The sequence below is a fragment of the Anarhichas minor genome, unplaced genomic scaffold (assembly GCF_050575085.1).
Source record: "Anarhichas minor isolate MPS153535 unplaced genomic scaffold, ASM5057508v1 ptg000033l, whole genome shotgun sequence".
Lineage (NCBI taxonomy): Eukaryota > Metazoa > Chordata > Actinopteri > Perciformes > Anarhichadidae > Anarhichas > Anarhichas minor.
In genome coordinates, this window is record NW_027466479.1 from 13566427 (window position 1) to 13585254 (window position 18828).

At 43.6% G+C, this 18828-nt stretch overlaps 2 protein-coding genes across 2 annotated transcripts in view; one reads left to right on the top strand and one right to left on the bottom strand.

The window, feature by feature from the left end:
• Window positions 1-3907: 3907 nt before the first annotated feature.
• On the top strand, window positions 3908-5571 carry cfap300 (cilia and flagella associated protein 300). Its single transcript, XM_076106438.1, has 7 exons — window positions 3908-4017; window positions 4138-4219; window positions 4421-4490; window positions 4633-4790; window positions 4883-5055; window positions 5199-5265; window positions 5440-5571. Exons 1-7 carry the CDS (start codon window positions 3908-3910, stop codon window positions 5569-5571), a joined length of 792 nt encoding a protein of 263 aa, XP_075962553.1.
• An 807-nt stretch (window positions 5572-6378) lies between these two features.
• The window catches only part of kcnq4 (potassium voltage-gated channel subfamily Q member 4), a 44733-nt gene continuing 32283 nt past the window's right edge, over window positions 6379-18828 (bottom strand). The window contains exons 10-14 of the mRNA XM_076106222.1: window positions 15765-15994; window positions 15579-15678; window positions 10610-10741; window positions 10333-10471; window positions 6379-9746 (exon numbers count right to left, since the gene is read on the bottom strand). Coding sequence (XP_075962337.1) covers window positions 9549-9746; window positions 10333-10471; window positions 10610-10741; window positions 15579-15678; window positions 15765-15994 — 799 coding nt within the window. The 3' untranslated portion in view covers window positions 6379-9548. The remainder of the gene's footprint in view (window positions 9747-10332; window positions 10472-10609; window positions 10742-15578; window positions 15679-15764; window positions 15995-18828) is intronic.

An 18828-nucleotide genomic window follows, 5' to 3' on the forward strand; every position in this document is an offset into this window, starting at 1 on the left:
AAGTTTCAGATACAGATACATTTATTATCTAAACACTCCAGCAGGATTTTTCCATTGCTCTACGAGTCTGGGCACCACTCTTTCCCTCGGTTCTTCTCTCTTAATAACAGTTGCGTATATTATTGTACAGTCTACTTTTAAGCATGGATGGAATATTGTACTCAAGTAAAAGTATCATTAACTAAATGCTTTTTATAGAATTCACTGTACACCAGCTGCATCGCCAAATCATGTCACGGGGTAAAGTGGAGAAGGGTCCGGCTGAGGCCTGCAGCTCATCACACTGCAGTCATCGCGCATCAACTCATCATCACCTGAACCCTAACCCCTCTGTAGCTAAAGGGGGCGTGGCTCAGCCTTCATATTGATCTCAATACACACCTGTAAAATGTTGTCACTGTCCCAAAATCTGTCCACAGACAGATATATAAACACCTGGCAAAGTACTGAAAAGTGCTTCTGTTGGTTGTTACCGCTACAGTTGGCGTCTCCAGGACCACATTTGACATGATGACACACGCACGCACGCACGCACACACACACACACACACACACGCACACACCCGAAACCAGCCACACACTGTCGCGGCAGGTAAACGTCACCAAAGAAATGACACAGAGATGCACATAACCTCCACATCAGCTGCAGACACACATATTACAACTGCACAGTTATCACACACACAACGTTTACCAATTAGCCAGACACAGTGCACCTGCTGATGACATCAAACACAATTAACTTGCGTCTCTTCCGGGGTGTCAGCAAGGCTGCTAAATGAAGTCGTACTACGGGATACGTTTGCCTTCAGGGCTTTCTGCCGGAGGTTTAGGCAACAAACTAACTTGATTAGGTTTAGGAAAAGCTCACGTTTGGGCGTAAAATAAACCGTTAAAGTAGGCCACTGTGACACTTTCTCTGCGCACGCACCAGTAAAACGAAACAAACATGTTTGCGTTAAATCATGCGCCAGCCAGAGACCCTTTCAGGAAGTGCTTATCAGATTGTACTGCGCATGTGTAAGGCCTAAGTACAAAATAAAATCCGTATATTTTTTTAAATACGAGTTTGTTACAGTAATGAGAGTAAATGTAGTTGCTTTTAAGTCAAATGTTCACACATTTCTCTCTGTAAAGTGTTATTCTCCTGTCATTCTGCGTTATTGTCTCAATCTGAACTGAACTCACAGTTCGTAGTGGAGATGATGACATGGCTTGAAGCGGTCCTCCTGAAGGCTTTTCTGCGTGGGAATGTTGTGAACTGGAGACACCTTAACCCTCTAACTTGTTTGAGTGACATTTGGGAATACGAAGCACAGCCTGCACTGACAGTCCAGGTCAGATAATGACATTGGGCCTGGAAACATGATCAATTCAGCACTTACCAACCTGGAGTCACACCAATGTGACTGAGTGCAGCCACAGGCCCTCTCCACCTGAGAGTGGTTTTACCTAAATATCGTTATCACTCACAGCACCTTGACATTCTCTTTTCCATCTTTCTCTTTCTTTTTCCACATTATCTCATCGTTAAAACAAAACACCTTCATCCTGCAGAGGCACGGGTGAATGACATTTGCCAACATAATCTCTTGTGCTGGTCTGAGTGCAGTGATGCAGAGGTTTCAGCTGTCCTGGAAACATATGATCACAGAGAGCAAACATTCCTCAGCTGTTACGTCGTCTCACCTGCCTCGCCTTCCTGCCTGCCACGTTTTTCTGTTTTGATCCTAATGAGCATGAATCAAGTGCAATTACCACATAGCCATCTGCAGACAATGACGAATAACACTTTTGCTTTAATGATGTGACTCAATTATGTCAGGCTGTACGCTATCAAAACATCAATTTGGCACAATTTTCTCTCCTTTCAATCCCCTCGTTGGGCTGTGACAGCTGGATTTGGCCCCATCTTTGGCCCGTCATACATCCTCTGCATTAAGCTTGTCACCGTCTAGACAGACTACATTATCCCAGGCTGTCTGTTTTTATAATGAAAGTATAGCATTTAAATACAATTCAGTTTATTTCTCCAATTATCATCAGTATTTTGAGGATGGTCTAATATGGCTAATAAACAATGGTCTTACATCATAATACATTTCATGAGTCTAGTCAGGCAGAAGAGAGACAGTGTTACATTTTAACATCTACAACCTGCAACTTTAACCATTAAATGACAAGACCAAAAGCAATTGAATCAAAGAGACAACACAACATGGTTACATTATCAGACTTCAGGGTGTCCACGCCGGATATTCTTGTCCCTCCTCATGGGGAGGATCAGGGTCTGCTTCCTATGCTGGAATGTGGATCAAAAGGATCCAACATCCTCCAACATCCAGGAATGTTTGGAATGAAAAGAGTATTTGAGCCAGGATGAATAATAATATGTGTAGGAATCTGTAGGGAGTTACAAGGAGTAGTCGGGGGGGGGGGGGCTATCATCAGCCTATCATCCTGAGCTGGTGAGAGGCTGCAGAAGACACAGTGCCCTTTGGATGTCATGGGGAAAGAAAGCAATAATCTATGACTGCCCTTTTTGCTCATGAAGCGCAGGTGTTCTTGTGAGATTGAACAAAATTTACAAGAGAACATTTAGTCATCCGAGGCAAATGTAAAGGTTGGGTAAAAAAAAGAGAAGACCTGGAGATAAATCTGTGCTTCACTTCAGGCAGCTAAGATTAAAAAAAAAGTACACATTAGCCAATACTGACTGAGCATTGATGAAGAAAAAGGAGAGGAATGTGAGACAGCGGGGCTGATAGAGTGGATGAAGATATAAATGCTTAATAATAAGCACATGAGTGAATAAAGCATTAATAGCCTGTACAACTGTCTCACTGAGCTTTCTGTTGTTGTCGTTATTGCCTTGTTTTTGCTGCTTTATCTGTCAAAGCACTTTGTGAACTCTGTTTTTAAAGGTGCTATATAAATAAAGTTATTATTATTATTACTATTACATTCTATTTTAACAAAACAATCTCAAATCAAGCTCCACTCACTCACTTGGTCTTGTGAACTGTTCAAACTTTTCTGAGCACATCAATAGTTGGACCTCTCACACATGTTGGTGCTTTCGACTGTGTCACATGGTCATCATCCAGAACAAGGAAGCCAGTTGAGTTGAGATTGTTTTGTCAATAATTGTTTCTTGAATAAAATGTGATATCCTTATAGCTGAGCAGCTTATTGTCCTAATTACAAGGGGTTACCGGGGCTTTTATTTCTCATTGTACGACAAGGTTGCACAGCAGAATTTAGATTGTAGTCCCAATTTGCGATAGGAAAGAAAACAAACAACAACAAAAACCACTATATTATATATGGAGGGTGGAGGATGAGTTAAGGAGTCTCACAGCCAGAGGAAAGCTGTATTAAAGTCTGGTGGTTCATCAGCTGATAAGGCAGCAGGGTGAGCAGCTTGTGTCTGGGTGGGTTTTGTCTTTAAATATAAACTAATCACCACCATAGCAGGACATCTAACTCACATTATGACACAATCCCTGCTGTGTGAGAAGAGGAAAGAGGGAGGAAAAACCCCAACAACAAAGCAGAAACACTGCAGCTAGCAAAAGCAGAGTTTCTAAAGCAGGACGAGGACGCTCTCTGGTGGCTGTGAAGAACACGTGCGCTTTGACTGTTTGGGCCAAAAGCGTCCGTTGTCTAAGCAACAGGTACACGAATCTTCTGAGAAGAGGGGGAAAAGCAAGGCCACCACTCCGCCAACATTCCCGTGTCACCGGCACAAACCGTCCAAAGAAGACGCTGATTGGCTGTTAGTGAGCACACCTGCCGCTGATTGGCCTGTGAACGCCTACAACTGTCCACGTATTTGCGACCACGAGTGAGTCTTCACTGTTTTTATTTTGTAGGCTTAACAACAACTAAGAGACAGAGTTAAAACATGGCAGGAGAAAAGTGTGCGTTTGAGCAAACCTTTTCTTTTAATCATCTTCCCTCCAAGAAGCCGTCCTTCCTACAGGACCGAGACGTTTTAAAACTCTTAATGAAATGGTAAAGTATGGAATTTAGCTAACTTTAAAATCCTCTGTCAGTCCAGTAACTGTAGCTGTGGGTTAGGTCTGTTAGCTCCTGGCTGTATGATCGTGTAATAGATGTGTGTGGTAATTTCAGGTCCATGCTGGGCAGGATTTCAGCTCGGTCCTACAGCTTTGACCAGTGCTTCTACCCGTACAACAGTGAAACGTTTGCACTGGTAAGACCCTTCGTGAGATCACAGTATGACCACTGACTGACAGTGATGCTGATCTTTCTCAACCCTGTTGTGATTGATGTGTTTAACCGTGTTTCTTACATGAGGAACTTGATGTTGAATTACAGGTTGTCTGTCCCGATAAAGAGTCTTCGTGTGTTCAATCATTGTTGAATGCTTCTGATGTCACTCTGTATTATGCAGTGTTTCTTCAGAGATCCCAACGTGGTATCCAGTCTGAGAAAGATGGAGGCCGGAGCCTGGGTGCCTCTTGGTATGTCATGACCTCCAGAAAGCCTTTCATTACTGATAGTAGGAAATTGATCTCATCTGCTGGACAGTATTTGCCGTCAAATCTCTGTGGAATGTGTTTGACTTGTGTGTGTGTGTGTGTGTGTGTACTACCTGTTGTGTAGACAAGCCCGTGGTGTCTGTTGACGTGGAGCCGGTGCAGTGCACTAAAGTCTCCATGGAGCTGTTTGACCCAATCTACTCTTGTGGGATCGTGAGGCCCTCTGGGCATGTAGTTAAATGCTTTCATGATGTCTACCCCGACTATGATGAACTCAGACAGGTCGCTCTCTCTTTGCTCATCCACTCGTCTGTCTGTCTGTCTCTGTCTTTACTTGCCATGGAGTCAGTCCAAGTCTCCCTCTGCTCTCCTAGATGTTGCAGGAGGAGGACTCTGAGCACCACTATGCGGTTGGGAAGGAGGAGCGAGGAGAGTTTCTGTTTCGCCTCTTCAAGCACCTGTGTGTCGGGGGAGAGCTCTGTCAGTACGAAGACACCATCGAGCCTTACATCAGCACCACGAAGCAAATCTACAAAGACCTGATCAGGTGGGCCGAATCTGACCGTGCATTTGCTGCCACACCTGAATCCATTCTGTCCAGCAATACAAACACTTTAACAAGTATTGATCAGGTTATTAAATACGTCACAATCTAATAATAACGTTGTAATTCTGCCCTTTACGACGCAGTGTTCAGAAGGATCCAGAGACTAAAAAGATCAGCGTTGTCTCCACAGTCCTCAAAGTCTGTGCCTATGTAAGTGACTGGTTGAATGCCTGTTTGTGCCACCTGCATGCATACAAATGCACAAATGTAATTGGATTAACTTGGGCTGCACCTTTCACAGCTGTCCTTCACACACACACAAGAGGCTTACTTGAAGTGTCCTCATTATTTACACAGATATAATGTATTATTAATCCCCTGTAGGATGAGTCTGGACCATGTTATCCCCAAAGACGAGAGGAGGAGCAGACGTTTGCCTATGTGATTGTCGACCCCTTCAAACGACACATGACTTTGTTCTACCACGGCTACGGTGTCGGAAACTTCACACTGTGACGGAGAAGAACTGGAAGTCGTCTTGTAGAGTTTTTTTAGATTCCTTGTGCACGTGTGCATGTACAAACAAGTGAGCTCAGACTGAGAGCCGTATCCAGAAACTAGTTGTACACAATGAATTCCCAGTTTGAGTTACAAAAGAGAAGAATTCATTCTTTTGTTCTATTTAAGTATGTCAATAAAAGGCTTTTAAACAGCCTTAAAATGACTCTATGCCTGTCTGTACATGATGTTGAGCCTTTTGTTGGTTCTCCCATTGTGTACTAATAATACCTTGAACAGCTAACATCCTGTTACAACTAAATGTTAGAAAACTCAACATTTCAATAAAACAGTTGAACATAAGATACGGTCATGATTGTGGTCCATCTTTCACTTTTGAATTAGGATTTAGAACATATTTAATTATAGCATAATTTTAATAAATGGATTACCCCCTTGCATATTAACTATTTTCCATGTTCTTTTCATTATTTTATGAACATAAATTCCTTGGGTATGTCCAAATATTATATAATATAATTATATCATTTTGACACCTGATTTCAACCCCCTGCAATAGAAGCCTGTCACTTTAAATGTCAAACATTACACGGTATAGGCCCTTTTCACAGCAGCCATTTTGACACATCATAGCAGGGTAAGCAGGTGTAATTGATAATCTAATTTGTGTGTCACGGCCGCTCATAATTAATGTCATTAACTACACCTGTGTTTACCCTGCAATGACATGTCAAAATGGCTGCGGTGTAAAGGGTCTATTGATTCATTGGAATAGTTTTAGACAAAAAGAGGCCAAAGTCAATGTACAGTCCAAAGAACTTTATTGAAACAAATAAATTAATAAGTTAGTCAAGTGAGCTAATTTTATCCTCAGCAGATACTCATTTGTGTATCTCTTTAAAAGATCAAATAGAGGTGTGCATTTGATTAGAAAATAACATAACCGCCATATTTCATCAACCAGTAGCTACATCAATTGGAGTCGTTAGACTTTGTTGGCTTTAGCATTTTTCTTATTGCTTTGATCGGTTTCATTTTAACAACAGTTCCAATACCTAAGAGCAGTTAAAGGGCAACGAGCTGGAATGTCAAATGGCAGCAAGTCAGTGAAGGATGGATGGTCGGGCGTCGTGAAGGAGAACAGGGTGAAAAAGAGAACGTGCAGATTGAGTCATGCATAGCATTCAGTCAGTTAGACAATCACTTACGGTTTCTCATACTTGGGTTTCTAGACTAGCGCCCCCTAGTGGCCTCAGAGGTAGTTGTGTGGAAGCCGTACTTCTCTATGTGACATGCTTATGGCAGGACGCATGCCTGCAGAGTTTCCTGCGACGATACGAATGTCCATGCCTCCAGATCTGACTGGTGTTGAAATACAGTAAGGGTGTCGATGCGAGGAGGTCCCGGGCAGAGTTACAATGATATGCTGAGCGTACGGTAAAATTCCCAGAATATATCAAAAAGTTGCAGCAGTCATGAAAGACTGATACCCTAAAAATTACATATTCAGAACAATGTATTAATAATTAAGTTTGAGACAGAAAGCTGCACCGTATCAGTTACAGAACGAGGACATAAAAGGCACAGGTCATTTCCTTTCATGTCTTTACTCAAGACTTCACAGGAGACATCCGTAAGTTCTTCTTTTCTTCTAATACCGGGGCCACAACAACAACAACATGCAATACAGTGGTCTCACGTACATGAAGCTCAACATTCCAGGTGACAATGAAGTGACAGCACTGTTGAGTCTAATAATGCCTCTAATAAGTCTGCGATAGTTTAGAATGAAGCTTCTCTATGAAATGAATGCAAAGAAGGATGTTCCATTTGATTCCTGATGGCATAAATAGATCTAAATAGAGCGACCAATGAAGTACATTCACTGTTTGAAGTTGAAAAATGGAGCACCTGAGTCAACTGGTTTGACTGGAACAAATGAACCAATCACTTGCAGGGGACGGAAGAACTGTTCTCACCGGCCGAATACAGTGTTGTGAATGTTTTCTTAGTTGAAGCTGGCAGCAATTATCTGATGACGTTAAAAATATATACATATGAGCTCTGCGAGTGGTGAGCGTGAACCTGATCAGCTGTGTGTCGTTACAGTTGTGTCATCCATGATTCGATTTGACATAAATGCTACATGTATATAAAGATCGTATCTAACTGTATTAAATATATTAACTTAAGTCCTACATTCACTTTAAGAACAATAATCATTTAAAAAAACAGCACTCTGCCATTATGGGTTACAAAGCAATCGAGTGCTTTAACATAATCACAGTAATCAAATCAAAACACAAAGATAAAGATAAAAAGACTGTGCCAAAGTATTTAAGTAAAAGAATCGCTTTCATTTTGAATGTGTGTATGTGTGTGCATTTGTGCACGCTCCAGTTTTGTCCATAAGCACAGAGCGTTAACTGTGCATCAAAACATCTCCAACAAAGAACCAGAAAAGACAGAAGAGAGTAAAGTGGACATTCAACGACAGTCAGTAACACCTGTGGGTGGCCAGACCTGCACCCTCTGCTTGTCGGGAAGCTGTGAGGCTGGAACCATTTCCTAAGACACGTGCATTCATGAGGATAACGGCCTGGAATTCATGCTGGACACCTCACAGGTTGTTTAAAACTGGCCAAAAAAGTTTCTACATCATCTCCACAGCTGCTGCGAGATATCACATGCCATCTGGTGACGGTGAGAGTGAGAACTATCCTGTAAGAGAGGCGGACCAGCTGCCATGGTAAACCTGATCCGAGGCGAGATGTGAGTGATGAGGAGCAGTGCAGAAAAATGTGACATGAATGCCTAAATTGGGGATCAGTGAGGTTTTATCTACAGTAACATGCATATCTGGGGGGGGGGGGCGGCAAGACAGAGAGGCGTGTTGAAAACACACATTAGGTTCCTGAAATCCTCAGAGAGATACAGTCACCTTTAAAACATTTCATGGGATCTTGGACCTGTGAAAGGCTCTATCAAATCCTTAAATAAGTCGGGGGCATTCCTTACTTAAATGCCAGCCAGACAGGGAATAACGGGTTTTTGCGGGTATTTTTGCAAGTGGGCTTGTTGGAGACAGAACGTCTGAGAGAGGGAATGGAGATGAAAACAAACAACAATGTACACTCCGACATCAGTCACTCCAATGTGTTCTTCCAGCTCAGTTTTCACGTGACAAGTTTGGGTAATTAAAGCACGATTTACACATTTAAAACTCCCCCCCCTTGTTTGGGTGTGAAGGTGTACCGTGGAGGTTTGGTGTCTGCCCGTCCAGGTCCGAGGGAGCAGAATATTTCTGTGTCAACGTCTCCTTCGGCGCTTAATCGCTTGTCTGGTGGTGTGAAATTTTGCAGGTGGGACTCATTACATTCATCACAGCTATCCTAAGGTACTGGACAAATGACTGGCATGACACTTGCAGCACTGTTTATGACGACTGAGTCAGCAGACTTTCATTCATTTGATTCAAGCAGCCAAGAAAAAAACTAAATGAGGGGGGGGGGGGGGGAAGACAAGATTTCTCCAAAGATTTACAAAACTTCAAAGCCTAAAGTCTGATTATCTACAGTTGACCCTTTAAAGGAGGCATAGACATATAGCATGAGCTGAATGGGTGGAAGTGGTTCAGTAGTCAAGTCATGTGCCCTCTCTTCATCTTCCTCCTCATCTAGTGGGTTGAGAGGTGTGTGTGTGTGCGGTGAGCAGCTTTGGCTGAGGCTCCTTGTCAGGTGGAGCCTTCTGGTGGCCTCTGTCTGTATCAGCTCTGGAAACACATCCACTTCGGGGGAAAAGAGTAGAGGGTGCCGATTTGAGATGGAAGGGTAAAAATCGTCCCGGACAGATATGAAATGATTGATGACATTAATGCCCGGCTGCTCCAAGTGAGGACTCAGACGCAGGAAGACGTACTGTAAAGGGTTTCGTGTCTTTGTTCGAACAGCCCTGGGAGACTGCTCGGCTCACTGTCATTCCAAGTTGCTGCTCTCAGAGATGTTGAGAGTGTTGGCGGAGGGGAAGAGGTCTCTTTGGTCCGTGGGGCTGTGGTAGTCAGACGTCAGGTCGGGGTCCAGGAGGGAGGACAGGGTGAAGTGGGACGAGCCTTTCTTCAGGCACTGGGAGTAGAAGCTGAGCAGGAGGTCCAACTTGTTCTCTATAGACTGTACCTGAGCAAACACACACATAAACGTGTCACGCTTCTTTGCTACGCTAGTTTATTGTTATGGTATCGACTGTCTCACTGAGCTTTCTGGTATTGTTATTATTGCCTTGCTTTTGCTGCTTTGTCTGTCAAAGCACTTTGTAAACTCTGTTTTTAACGGTGCTATATAAATAAAGTCATTATTATTATTATTATTATTAATATTCTATTTCATCAGTCTTTCCAATGAGATGAAGCATGTGGAGTTTTCTGTCCATGACAATAAATGTCCTTGGGTATTTAAATTTACACTACTTTTATATTACTGGACTTTTGTTTTGTTTTTATGTTTGTTTCCTGTCTTTTCTCTTATTTTGAACCTGTTTTTGTATGTTGTTGTTCTGTCCATAACTCTGGTACATAATGGTAAATGACATCATTTCCTGCTCTCAGTTTATTTCACTTCCTGTACTTTGTACGGCAGCGGGTATTTTTTTTATCGACCAGGGTGAATGAAAGCAATCCAGTGAGATTTTGAAGTTGATTCACATGTTTAACTAAGAGCACACAGTTCCACACATGCTATATAAATGAAACTCTTCCTCTGTTACCTGTTTCTCCACCTTGACAACACGTCCCATCATGCTCAGCTCATCCAGTGGGTCCAGTTCTGGCGGCGTTTTCTCTCCCTTTTCAGAGCGCGCTTTCTTATCGGTCTGAACGGCTCCTCGCCCAATTATCTGATCCACCCTTTCACACAAAAGAAACCAAACAGATTACCATCAATATGATGAGGACTTAGACTTACCGGACAATGCTATTTTTTTTTGAACAGTTTTTTATTGATTTGGCATAAGCTATTTTTTCAGAGCAGTAGTTGTAACATACCGCATCTGCAGGCTCTTGATACGGCCCAGCATATCCAGGTGTCCAGCTGAGTACTGCTCTATGACGTCCTTCACGTCATACGGACGCAGCGTCTCCTTAAACTTCCTCTTGGCCACAAGGAACTTTAAGATCCTACACAAACACAACACACTCACTGTTATCACTCCTCTGAACACCTTTAAAGGGCCTCACACTGCACACCCACATATGTGGACGTACAGTAAACCTTTGGAAAAATGCAGGAGCAGGACAAACGATGAGGGAGACCCTGAAAATAACAAGATTAATTACAGTCAGAGTGACCTTATCATTCACCAGCAGCCCCATAAAGAGAGCAGAGTCGCCCCCCTACTTAACCATGTGGATGTATTGTGATGATGACACATCTCCCAGAGACAGTCGCTTATCAGTGCTTGCTGTTTCAGCAATTAGCACAAATCCTAATGGGTAACACACACACACACACACACACCTCCATCGGAGCTTTCCCCTGTTCCTCCTCTTTTGTCAGTATGACAGCCATGTTTGTGCCACTGGTGGACCACAGCTGCTCCTACTCCCAGTGCACACATCACCACCCACATTTCAATGTGGGGGAATCACACCGAGGAATGTTGGCCCAGCACTACTGCAGCCGGCAAAAACATATCGCTGACATCCTCTTTTGCCAGAGTATGTCTGGTTGGGTGTCATGCTGTAGGGAGTGGAGGATGTGCAAGAGATAATGGGAAGGGAGCGAAGGAAATGTGTGCATGTGTGTGTGTGTGTGTGTGTGCCTCTGGCTTTCTGTGTTGGGTGGGTCATTCAATCCTCCTTCTTATCACTCATGAGATAGGCAGCTCGGAGATGCTTGTGCCGCAGAAGCACCGGAAACACCAAATGTATGCGAGACAAAACATGCACACTGAAGCTGTCATTGTGGATTGTGCTACAAGTCAGCTGGGGGAGACGGAGGAGTGAGAGAGAGTGGAAGGGATATTCTTTTTAAACTAAGAAACCCTATCTCGCACAGCCAGAGGACTAAATCCACTATAATACTCCCACTTTCCTTCACAGGAGGAAGAAAAGAAATCACATCAAAGGTCTGAGAAGCAGAAGATCAGGAGCACTCAGCTGTTCTGAGAAAACGTCACACTTACACACACACACACATCTGTGTACACAACCGCACACACGCACAAAAATACAAAAAAAAAAAATAATGCCACAGATGCCTACACCAACACACACTCTGGGTCAAAAGTATGTACACACCGACACAACTACACACACCTGGGCTTAGTGGGAGCAAGTGAAATCTGAACTTGAGAGAGGGGTCAGCTTCTGAAATAACCACTGTAACCTTTGTTGAGGTCTGCAGCGCTTGCACTTACAGCTGCCACATACAGCGCACCGTTGTGTGTGGTGACCAATGCTGCAACAAAGAAGGAGAGAAGGTGTGAGGGAAGGAGAAGAGGAGCGAGAGGAGGAGGAGTGGTGGTCTTCGGCTGGTGGCATAGCAGCCGTCAGCGCACTCTTCCCCACACGCAGCACTCTGTTTATTGATGACTCCTGCATTTGGGGTATTTTTGCAGGCGGTCTTTTTCTTATTTTGCTGGTAGATGCAGATTTTTTTCGCCAGGGTGGGTCTCAGGTTTGGGTAAAAGAAAGGCGGTGGAGGTGGAGGGGGGGACTTGGGGGACTTTTCATTTGGATCCTCCAAGGGTTTCTTTGAAATGCTGACTCTTTTTCTCGGTCATTGAAATGGCTATTATAATACATGGTCTGAGTGTGGCCCCCTCTCCCCCCCCAGAAAACGTCCACCTGTGGTGCAACAGGGTCAGTGGCAGTAGTACAGTACAGCTGGCAAGGCTCACTAAGACATATTATACCTTCCTAATGTAAGGAAGTTGAGACGTAACAGCACAGCAATGATTGGAGGGACAGGAAGTGTCATCTGTGCCCCAAAATGCTTGCATAGCTAGTGCAAACATTTTTGCAATTCAGCAAAGGTGATAGTCTCCAATGGCAGGGTTTAATCTGTGCCTTAACAATGACTGTTATGCTGACACCAATCCTACGTGGGCCAAGAAGGGTGAGCCACTGCAGGGGCGAGTCTGATTCTTCACCAGATACGACTACCTCCCTGCTAAGAGAACAAAATCTTCGCACATTCAATCATTCCTACAGAGAAATATACGACGTAAACACTATTTGAGTTTAAAAATATTACAGCTGATACGATACAAAAACTGATGACGATGACTAAGGATCAAATGGTTATAAATTGAAAGCATGTCCAAACTATTTGTTTAATAAAATAGGAGCTTCATCCAAGACTGCAAACGTGCAGAATTTTTTGTGTTTTGTGCAGTATTGGATTTGCGCGTGAGGAGAGTCACAGTAGAGAGAGCACAGAGAGATATCAGGCCTTGTGTTCCCATCCTCCCCTTCTTCTTCTCTTGCTTCCTCCGTACACAAACAGAACACTGAATGCATTTATCCGGGCAGCCAGGCACTGATAAACTACATGTGCCTCTCCGAAGTGAAGTCTCAGCACTAAGGCCTGCTGCGAAATTCTGTGTTTCACGAACATCAATCATGAAACTCACCAAGGCGACTGCATGTGTGTGTGTGTGTTACCACAGTGAAGCACCTGCTGTTTACACACCTGCACTATCTATAGGAACTCCCTCTCTTCTCTTGTCTGCAGCACAGAGCAGCTGAGGTCACAGATGTCTGCTGTGTCGAGTGCAAACCAGAGGTGAGGTCATATCATACCCTATCAGTGGCATAATGAAATCAAAAGACTATATCAGGCCGTGTATCTACACAGAAGAAACGTTCAGTTAAAAGTGATATTTCTGATTTCTTTGAAGTGGGTTAAATGAGATACTTATTATCAAAACGAATCCCTCTTCGTGTGCTCTCAACATCCTGCCCGTGAGAAGTATATGGATCTTTCAGTTTCTATATTCTCCCATTTTAAAAATGCCCTTTCTTTCTAAGGTTATAGAAAAAGCTGTTGCTCAACAATTGATTGCTTTTTTAAAACAGAAACGAACTCTTTGAGAGATTTCAGTTTGGTTTGGGGTTAAACCACAAAAATATAATTTTTACCTTGCAGAAGACAGGAGTTGCTAGTGCCTCGATCGGTTGGTTAGTTTGTAGTATTGTGTGACTTTTTAAAGGGTTAATTTGGATCCACACAGTCACACAATAACACAAACTAACTAACTGAATGAGGCAGCAGAGGACCAGCAACGTCCCTGTTCTGCGAGGGATGAATGTTTTTGTCAAAGGAGTCCCGTGGCTTTGAAGGGAGCATAAATAGATATAACGGCTTCAGTTCCCCGTCTGACAGCAAGATATGCTTATTATCTCCACAAGAAGGATGAAGCGATCGGTTGTGCGAAGACAGCACTGTTGATGATGTGATTATACAGTATGCATTCTAACAACTAGGACACCAGGATGCCCAACACAGGGTTTATTTCCAGGCACAAACCGAGCTTCACAGAGAGCATATGGAACCACACACACAGCGCTACCATGAGGAATGCTGTGAGGGAACAGCCCTGACATCAGGGACCCAGAAGGTAGTCGTTATAATCCGCTGTCATCAAACCTCACTGGAGACCAGCCTGGCCCCAGCACCAGATGTTTGCTAGCAATTGTAGTTTCTGCCACCATCAGTAAAAAAACTCTACGCTGCTACTCTGGGAGTATGTGCGTGCGTGTGTGTGTGTGTGTGTGTGTGTGTGCGTGTGTGTAGGGGGAGGCTGCATTCATGATATTGTTGGTAACCCTATGGGATATCTGCACATTTCAGAACAGAAGGTTATGTATTTGTGCATTTTGCACACGAGTAATTACTAATTATTTTAATTGTGGTATAGATTTGCCAACAGAGCATTTCGTCACTCACACACTGTCCATGATTTAAGAGTACCTAGTTTATACGTGCAAAGTTTTTGCTTTTCTTCATGACTGTGTACGCTGAATTAATTCAAAGTGTCTAAGCAGACATTGTGTAAGGACATCCATCACTGACATACTACTGCGACATTACATCAAAGCTTGTAGTTGATAAAGAGAATGACAGCAATCAACATCAGCAATGCTCTTAATCAATTGTTGTTACAGCTGTCCTTGTCTACGCTGTACAATATCATTGGTCTCTGCACCCTCGTAATGTACTGTGATCCTCCATCTGTACGGTATTTGTGCGTATGTGTGTGTGTGTGTGTGTACTTTACTATCACACCACATGTCTGGTCTGAATGAGCTGTGCTTGCTGAGTGACAAGGTCACACAAGGGAACTAACCCTGCCTGCAGGAGGGCTCAGTTACCTCTCCTAAGTGGACATTTCTACTCCGTCGGCCGAATCTGCTCACGCCAGCACCTAAATGGAGGTGCCGCATGTTCACCAAATATTGCAGGCAGTGAAATTCCACGAGAAGCGCCCATGTCTGAATACACATGCATGGGTTGTTCATCTGACCAAAGTGACCTTATTCTATAAATAACCAGAGGCTCAGCAGCTCCAGCTTGCACCTAAAGGAGCTTCGTGCGCAAAAAAAGGAGACACAAGCTTTTACTGCCCAAAAAGTCCTGCTAGAGGTTTTCACATGTATATACATTTGAAGCCTTTAATGGTACAATACTCTAAATGATTTGGTCGAGTTATAATTGTATTTATCTATATATGTGTTGTATTTAACTCTAGTTAAACTAGTTGTATCTATGTTTCATATGTCAAATGTAAAACGTTTTATCTGTTGGGTTTTAGACATTGCCATGGCCATACATACATGGCCATACAACTATTATTTTAATAACAGATCTCAACTGTTCCATTGCTATTAATTGGGTGGGTCCATTACAGGGTAGCAGAAGGACCAGCGTACGTGTACACATTTATAACAATAACAATTGTAGGTTTTCCACTGCAGGTATAACTAATATACTGTTGATGGCAGGACTCACCTGACAGCCCGTATGAGCGTCTTCACTGCTGGGATTACCTCCTCCATGGACACGTCACAATATGGTTTGTCTTCTACACTGTCCTCCCCAATCCCCTCTACTGAGCCAAGACAGAAGGAGAAACATTATCAAGCAGCAATGATCCTTGTGAGTGTAACGTGTTTGGGATATGTGTGCGTTGCCTACCATCAACAGGTGGACGTGGTTTGAGGCGAAGGGAGGTGCGAAAGCGCGTGCGGTCATTAAAGCTCCAGCTCTTCTGGACCTTCCCGGGGCTGGTGGCCTCGGGGACGTTCTCCTGGCTGGGAGAGCTGCGGACACTGGAGCCCGGGGGCAGCGGTGACGCCTTGCTCCTCATGGTTTGGGATGATCGGGAATTGTTCATCCTGATCCGATCCCGAAAGCCCATTTTACTGCTGACAGTGAAGATTACATCGTCAAACATCTGTAAGCGCATTATTCTTTTTGGATCAATTTAGGTTTTTCTCAATGATCACAATGTCCATGCCTTTGACCTTAATGGAAAACTAAGCTGTTAGTTTAGAAAAGAGTTAGTTAGTTAAAGTGAACAAAACATGGCCTCTGACTTTTACAACAATCATCAGAGAAACTCCACAAACAGACAAAACAGGGACACAAACAGACATTTACATATTGTCTCAAAGAAGGACAGACTAGCTGACTTATCATAAAGGCTGTTTGACCACAGGGACCAGGCAGTATTGCTAAAAAACTGATTCTGCCCTGCAGATTTGCTAATTTAATATGCCTATCATAGCACCTGATTCAGCAAAATCAGATTGAAACCTGATTCAAGACTTGCAGTAGTGCTGGGCCGGCGGAAAATGTTCCAACCACCGTCACAATAACGACACGCTTTCTTAATCCCTTCAACAGAGTGAAAAAGCATCAAAACATCGGCTTCAAAGTGCAGCCGTGCAGAAGGTGTCTCTCATTAAGCACTCTGTGCCACTCACAGCAGCCCAACGCAGGCCGGTATGTGACGTCATCTATTTACAGGAGGAAAGCTATTTGGCACCCATTCTCTCCAACAGATTGACTCCTAACGTGGCTGTAATAGCACGCTCTTGAGAGCACTCCTCTGCAGGCACTTTCATGTTGCACGCTGTCACGGATCCATAAGGCAAGGCAAACATCATGCACCACAGAGCAATTCCAGCCCGCTCGTTCACCCCCACATGTTTACGATGATATACTCTTTGTTGTGCGTGTGTGTCAGCTGGCCATTTAAATTAAAATTTAAATAGTTATGGGGGGGGGGGGTTAGTGGGAACAGCATTTCATACAAGCAAGCTGAAATGTTTCAAGCAGACTGGAGGAGAAGATAGAGGGAAAGAGCTTTGCATGCTGTTGGGAGAGCAAGCAAGTGATTTAGATGCATTCAGGACCATGAACTTCACTGAATCTTTCCAAAACGTTGAAAGAATATCGCATGCAAACAGAAACATTTTAGCACTTAAAAAAACCTTTTGAAAATACAGCACACAAACATACTGATTTTATTGAAAGGTTACATGACTAATCTCAAACAGGGAAGCGTTCTGAATCATTTAAACCGTCTCTCCAAGAAGGCTCTATAAATGATCCAAACGACTGAATTGAAAACATAAAGCAAGTCAAGGGCAGGGCAATTCTTTTGAATAGATGAAACATTTGATGTTAGCTAACTAGGAACAGGTGTTTTTGTCACATTGTCATAAACTATTGAGGACTTCCGTTGTGTTTTCAACACATGGTTTATCCTGACTTTCAAGCCAAACCAAGCAAAATCAGCCCTCGTTACTCCAGCAGGAAAGTCTTAGCTGGAGTAACATCATGTCAGAAAAGAGGATCACAGCATTTCTTCACAGCGGAGGATCCACTCAAGCATTTGTGGACCAGAGTATAGTGCCCGTTTAAAGTATTTAACTGATAAGTGCAGGATGTCGTTAAAAAATAAAACAACAGTAACAAAACATTTAGCGAGCCGCTGCACCGGTCCACAAATGTTTGAGTGTGTGAGGCGAGGTGTGGAGGATGCGCGTTAAGTGAGAAACAGTAGTGTTATCGATTTATAGCGTGCCCCGTGCACAGGCTTGCTGCCATGGATACCTCTGCTTGCGGCCAGCGTGAATCCGGAAGAGACCCCGTTTTTTAGAAAGGAGTTGACTGAGGAAAGACACAAGGCAGAGGGAGAGAGGGTGAGGGGAGGAGAGGAGTGGAAGGAGGGAGGGAGGGAGACGGGGGATGAAGGAGGACGAGAAGTTGTGGGACACAACCTGGGTATGAGGTGAACCCGTGAGGATAAAATGTTGTAAAGGACAAAAACCAGGGAGGGAGGGTGAGGTGGAGTAGTGAAGTGTGAGATCTCAATAATCCAAACAGCCCTTTTCCTTCCTGATCTAGTTCCTTTACCTAAAATTGAAGAATGTACTTCTGAGAGGCAGTTTTGGATTATGGAGACAAAGTCGGTGAGAAGTGAGGAGGTGGGTTTGAAACAGTAGGTTGGGAAGATTCAAGCAAAGGTAGTGGGTAATGTTTCAACGGAGTATATTCATCAAGACAGCCCATTAAACATAATGGTGTGACAGCAGCCCCTCAAATCAAAGACATTTTCTACCAGCTAAACTGTTATTATTCAGGTGCTTCTCTCATCTAATCCATGCACAAGTCCGATACATACAATTTAAATAATCAGCCCTTTACTATCTAGGCTTTTGTTTAAGGTCTATGCTAAAGATGTTATGAAATATAATGCAGCAAATCCACTCTAACTATGAATACCCTTTAACACGCAAGCACAGCTCATGACTTGAAGAACAAACCTGGATGGAACTTCTGCCTTCCTGAGAACAGATGAAGGATGGATGGCATGGAAAAGACACAGTGGAAGTAAAGGGAAAGAAAGGAAGACAGGAAGAGGCAACCAGTGAGTGAACAGCGGGAGGCGGGGGAGAAGAGTTTGAGCTAAGCAGACAAAGATGCAGAGGAGCAAAGGGGGGGGGGGGGGGGCCCTGCAACACAGTGGTCTCAAATCAGCATTAGTGAAACATTGTTAGATACACAACTCATCCATGCAGAAAGCTCCAAAAGCAGTCAACGTTGATTCTCTTTGTACACCTGTTGAATGTGTTCTCCTGTAAGTCCCTGTTGTTACTGTTTTGAGTGTGTTTGGGTGTCTGTGTGTGAGCACGAGTTGTAGGCAGACATTCGGCCACCTGTCTGTGTGTGCTGTGAGGCTGTGAGAGGT

Coding starts and splice junctions, on each gene's coding strand:
- cfap300 (XM_076106438.1), top strand. CDS start 3,908: ATGGCAGGAGAAAAGTGTGCGTTTGAGCAAACCTTTTCTTTTAATCAT. Junction 4,491..4,632: donor CGGAGCCTGGGTGCCTCTTG/GTATGTCATGAC, acceptor CCTGTTGTGTAG/ACAAGCCCGTGGTGTCTGTT. Junction 5,056..5,198: donor ATCTACAAAGACCTGATCAG/GTGGGCCGAATC, acceptor TTTACGACGCAG/TGTTCAGAAGGATCCAGAGA.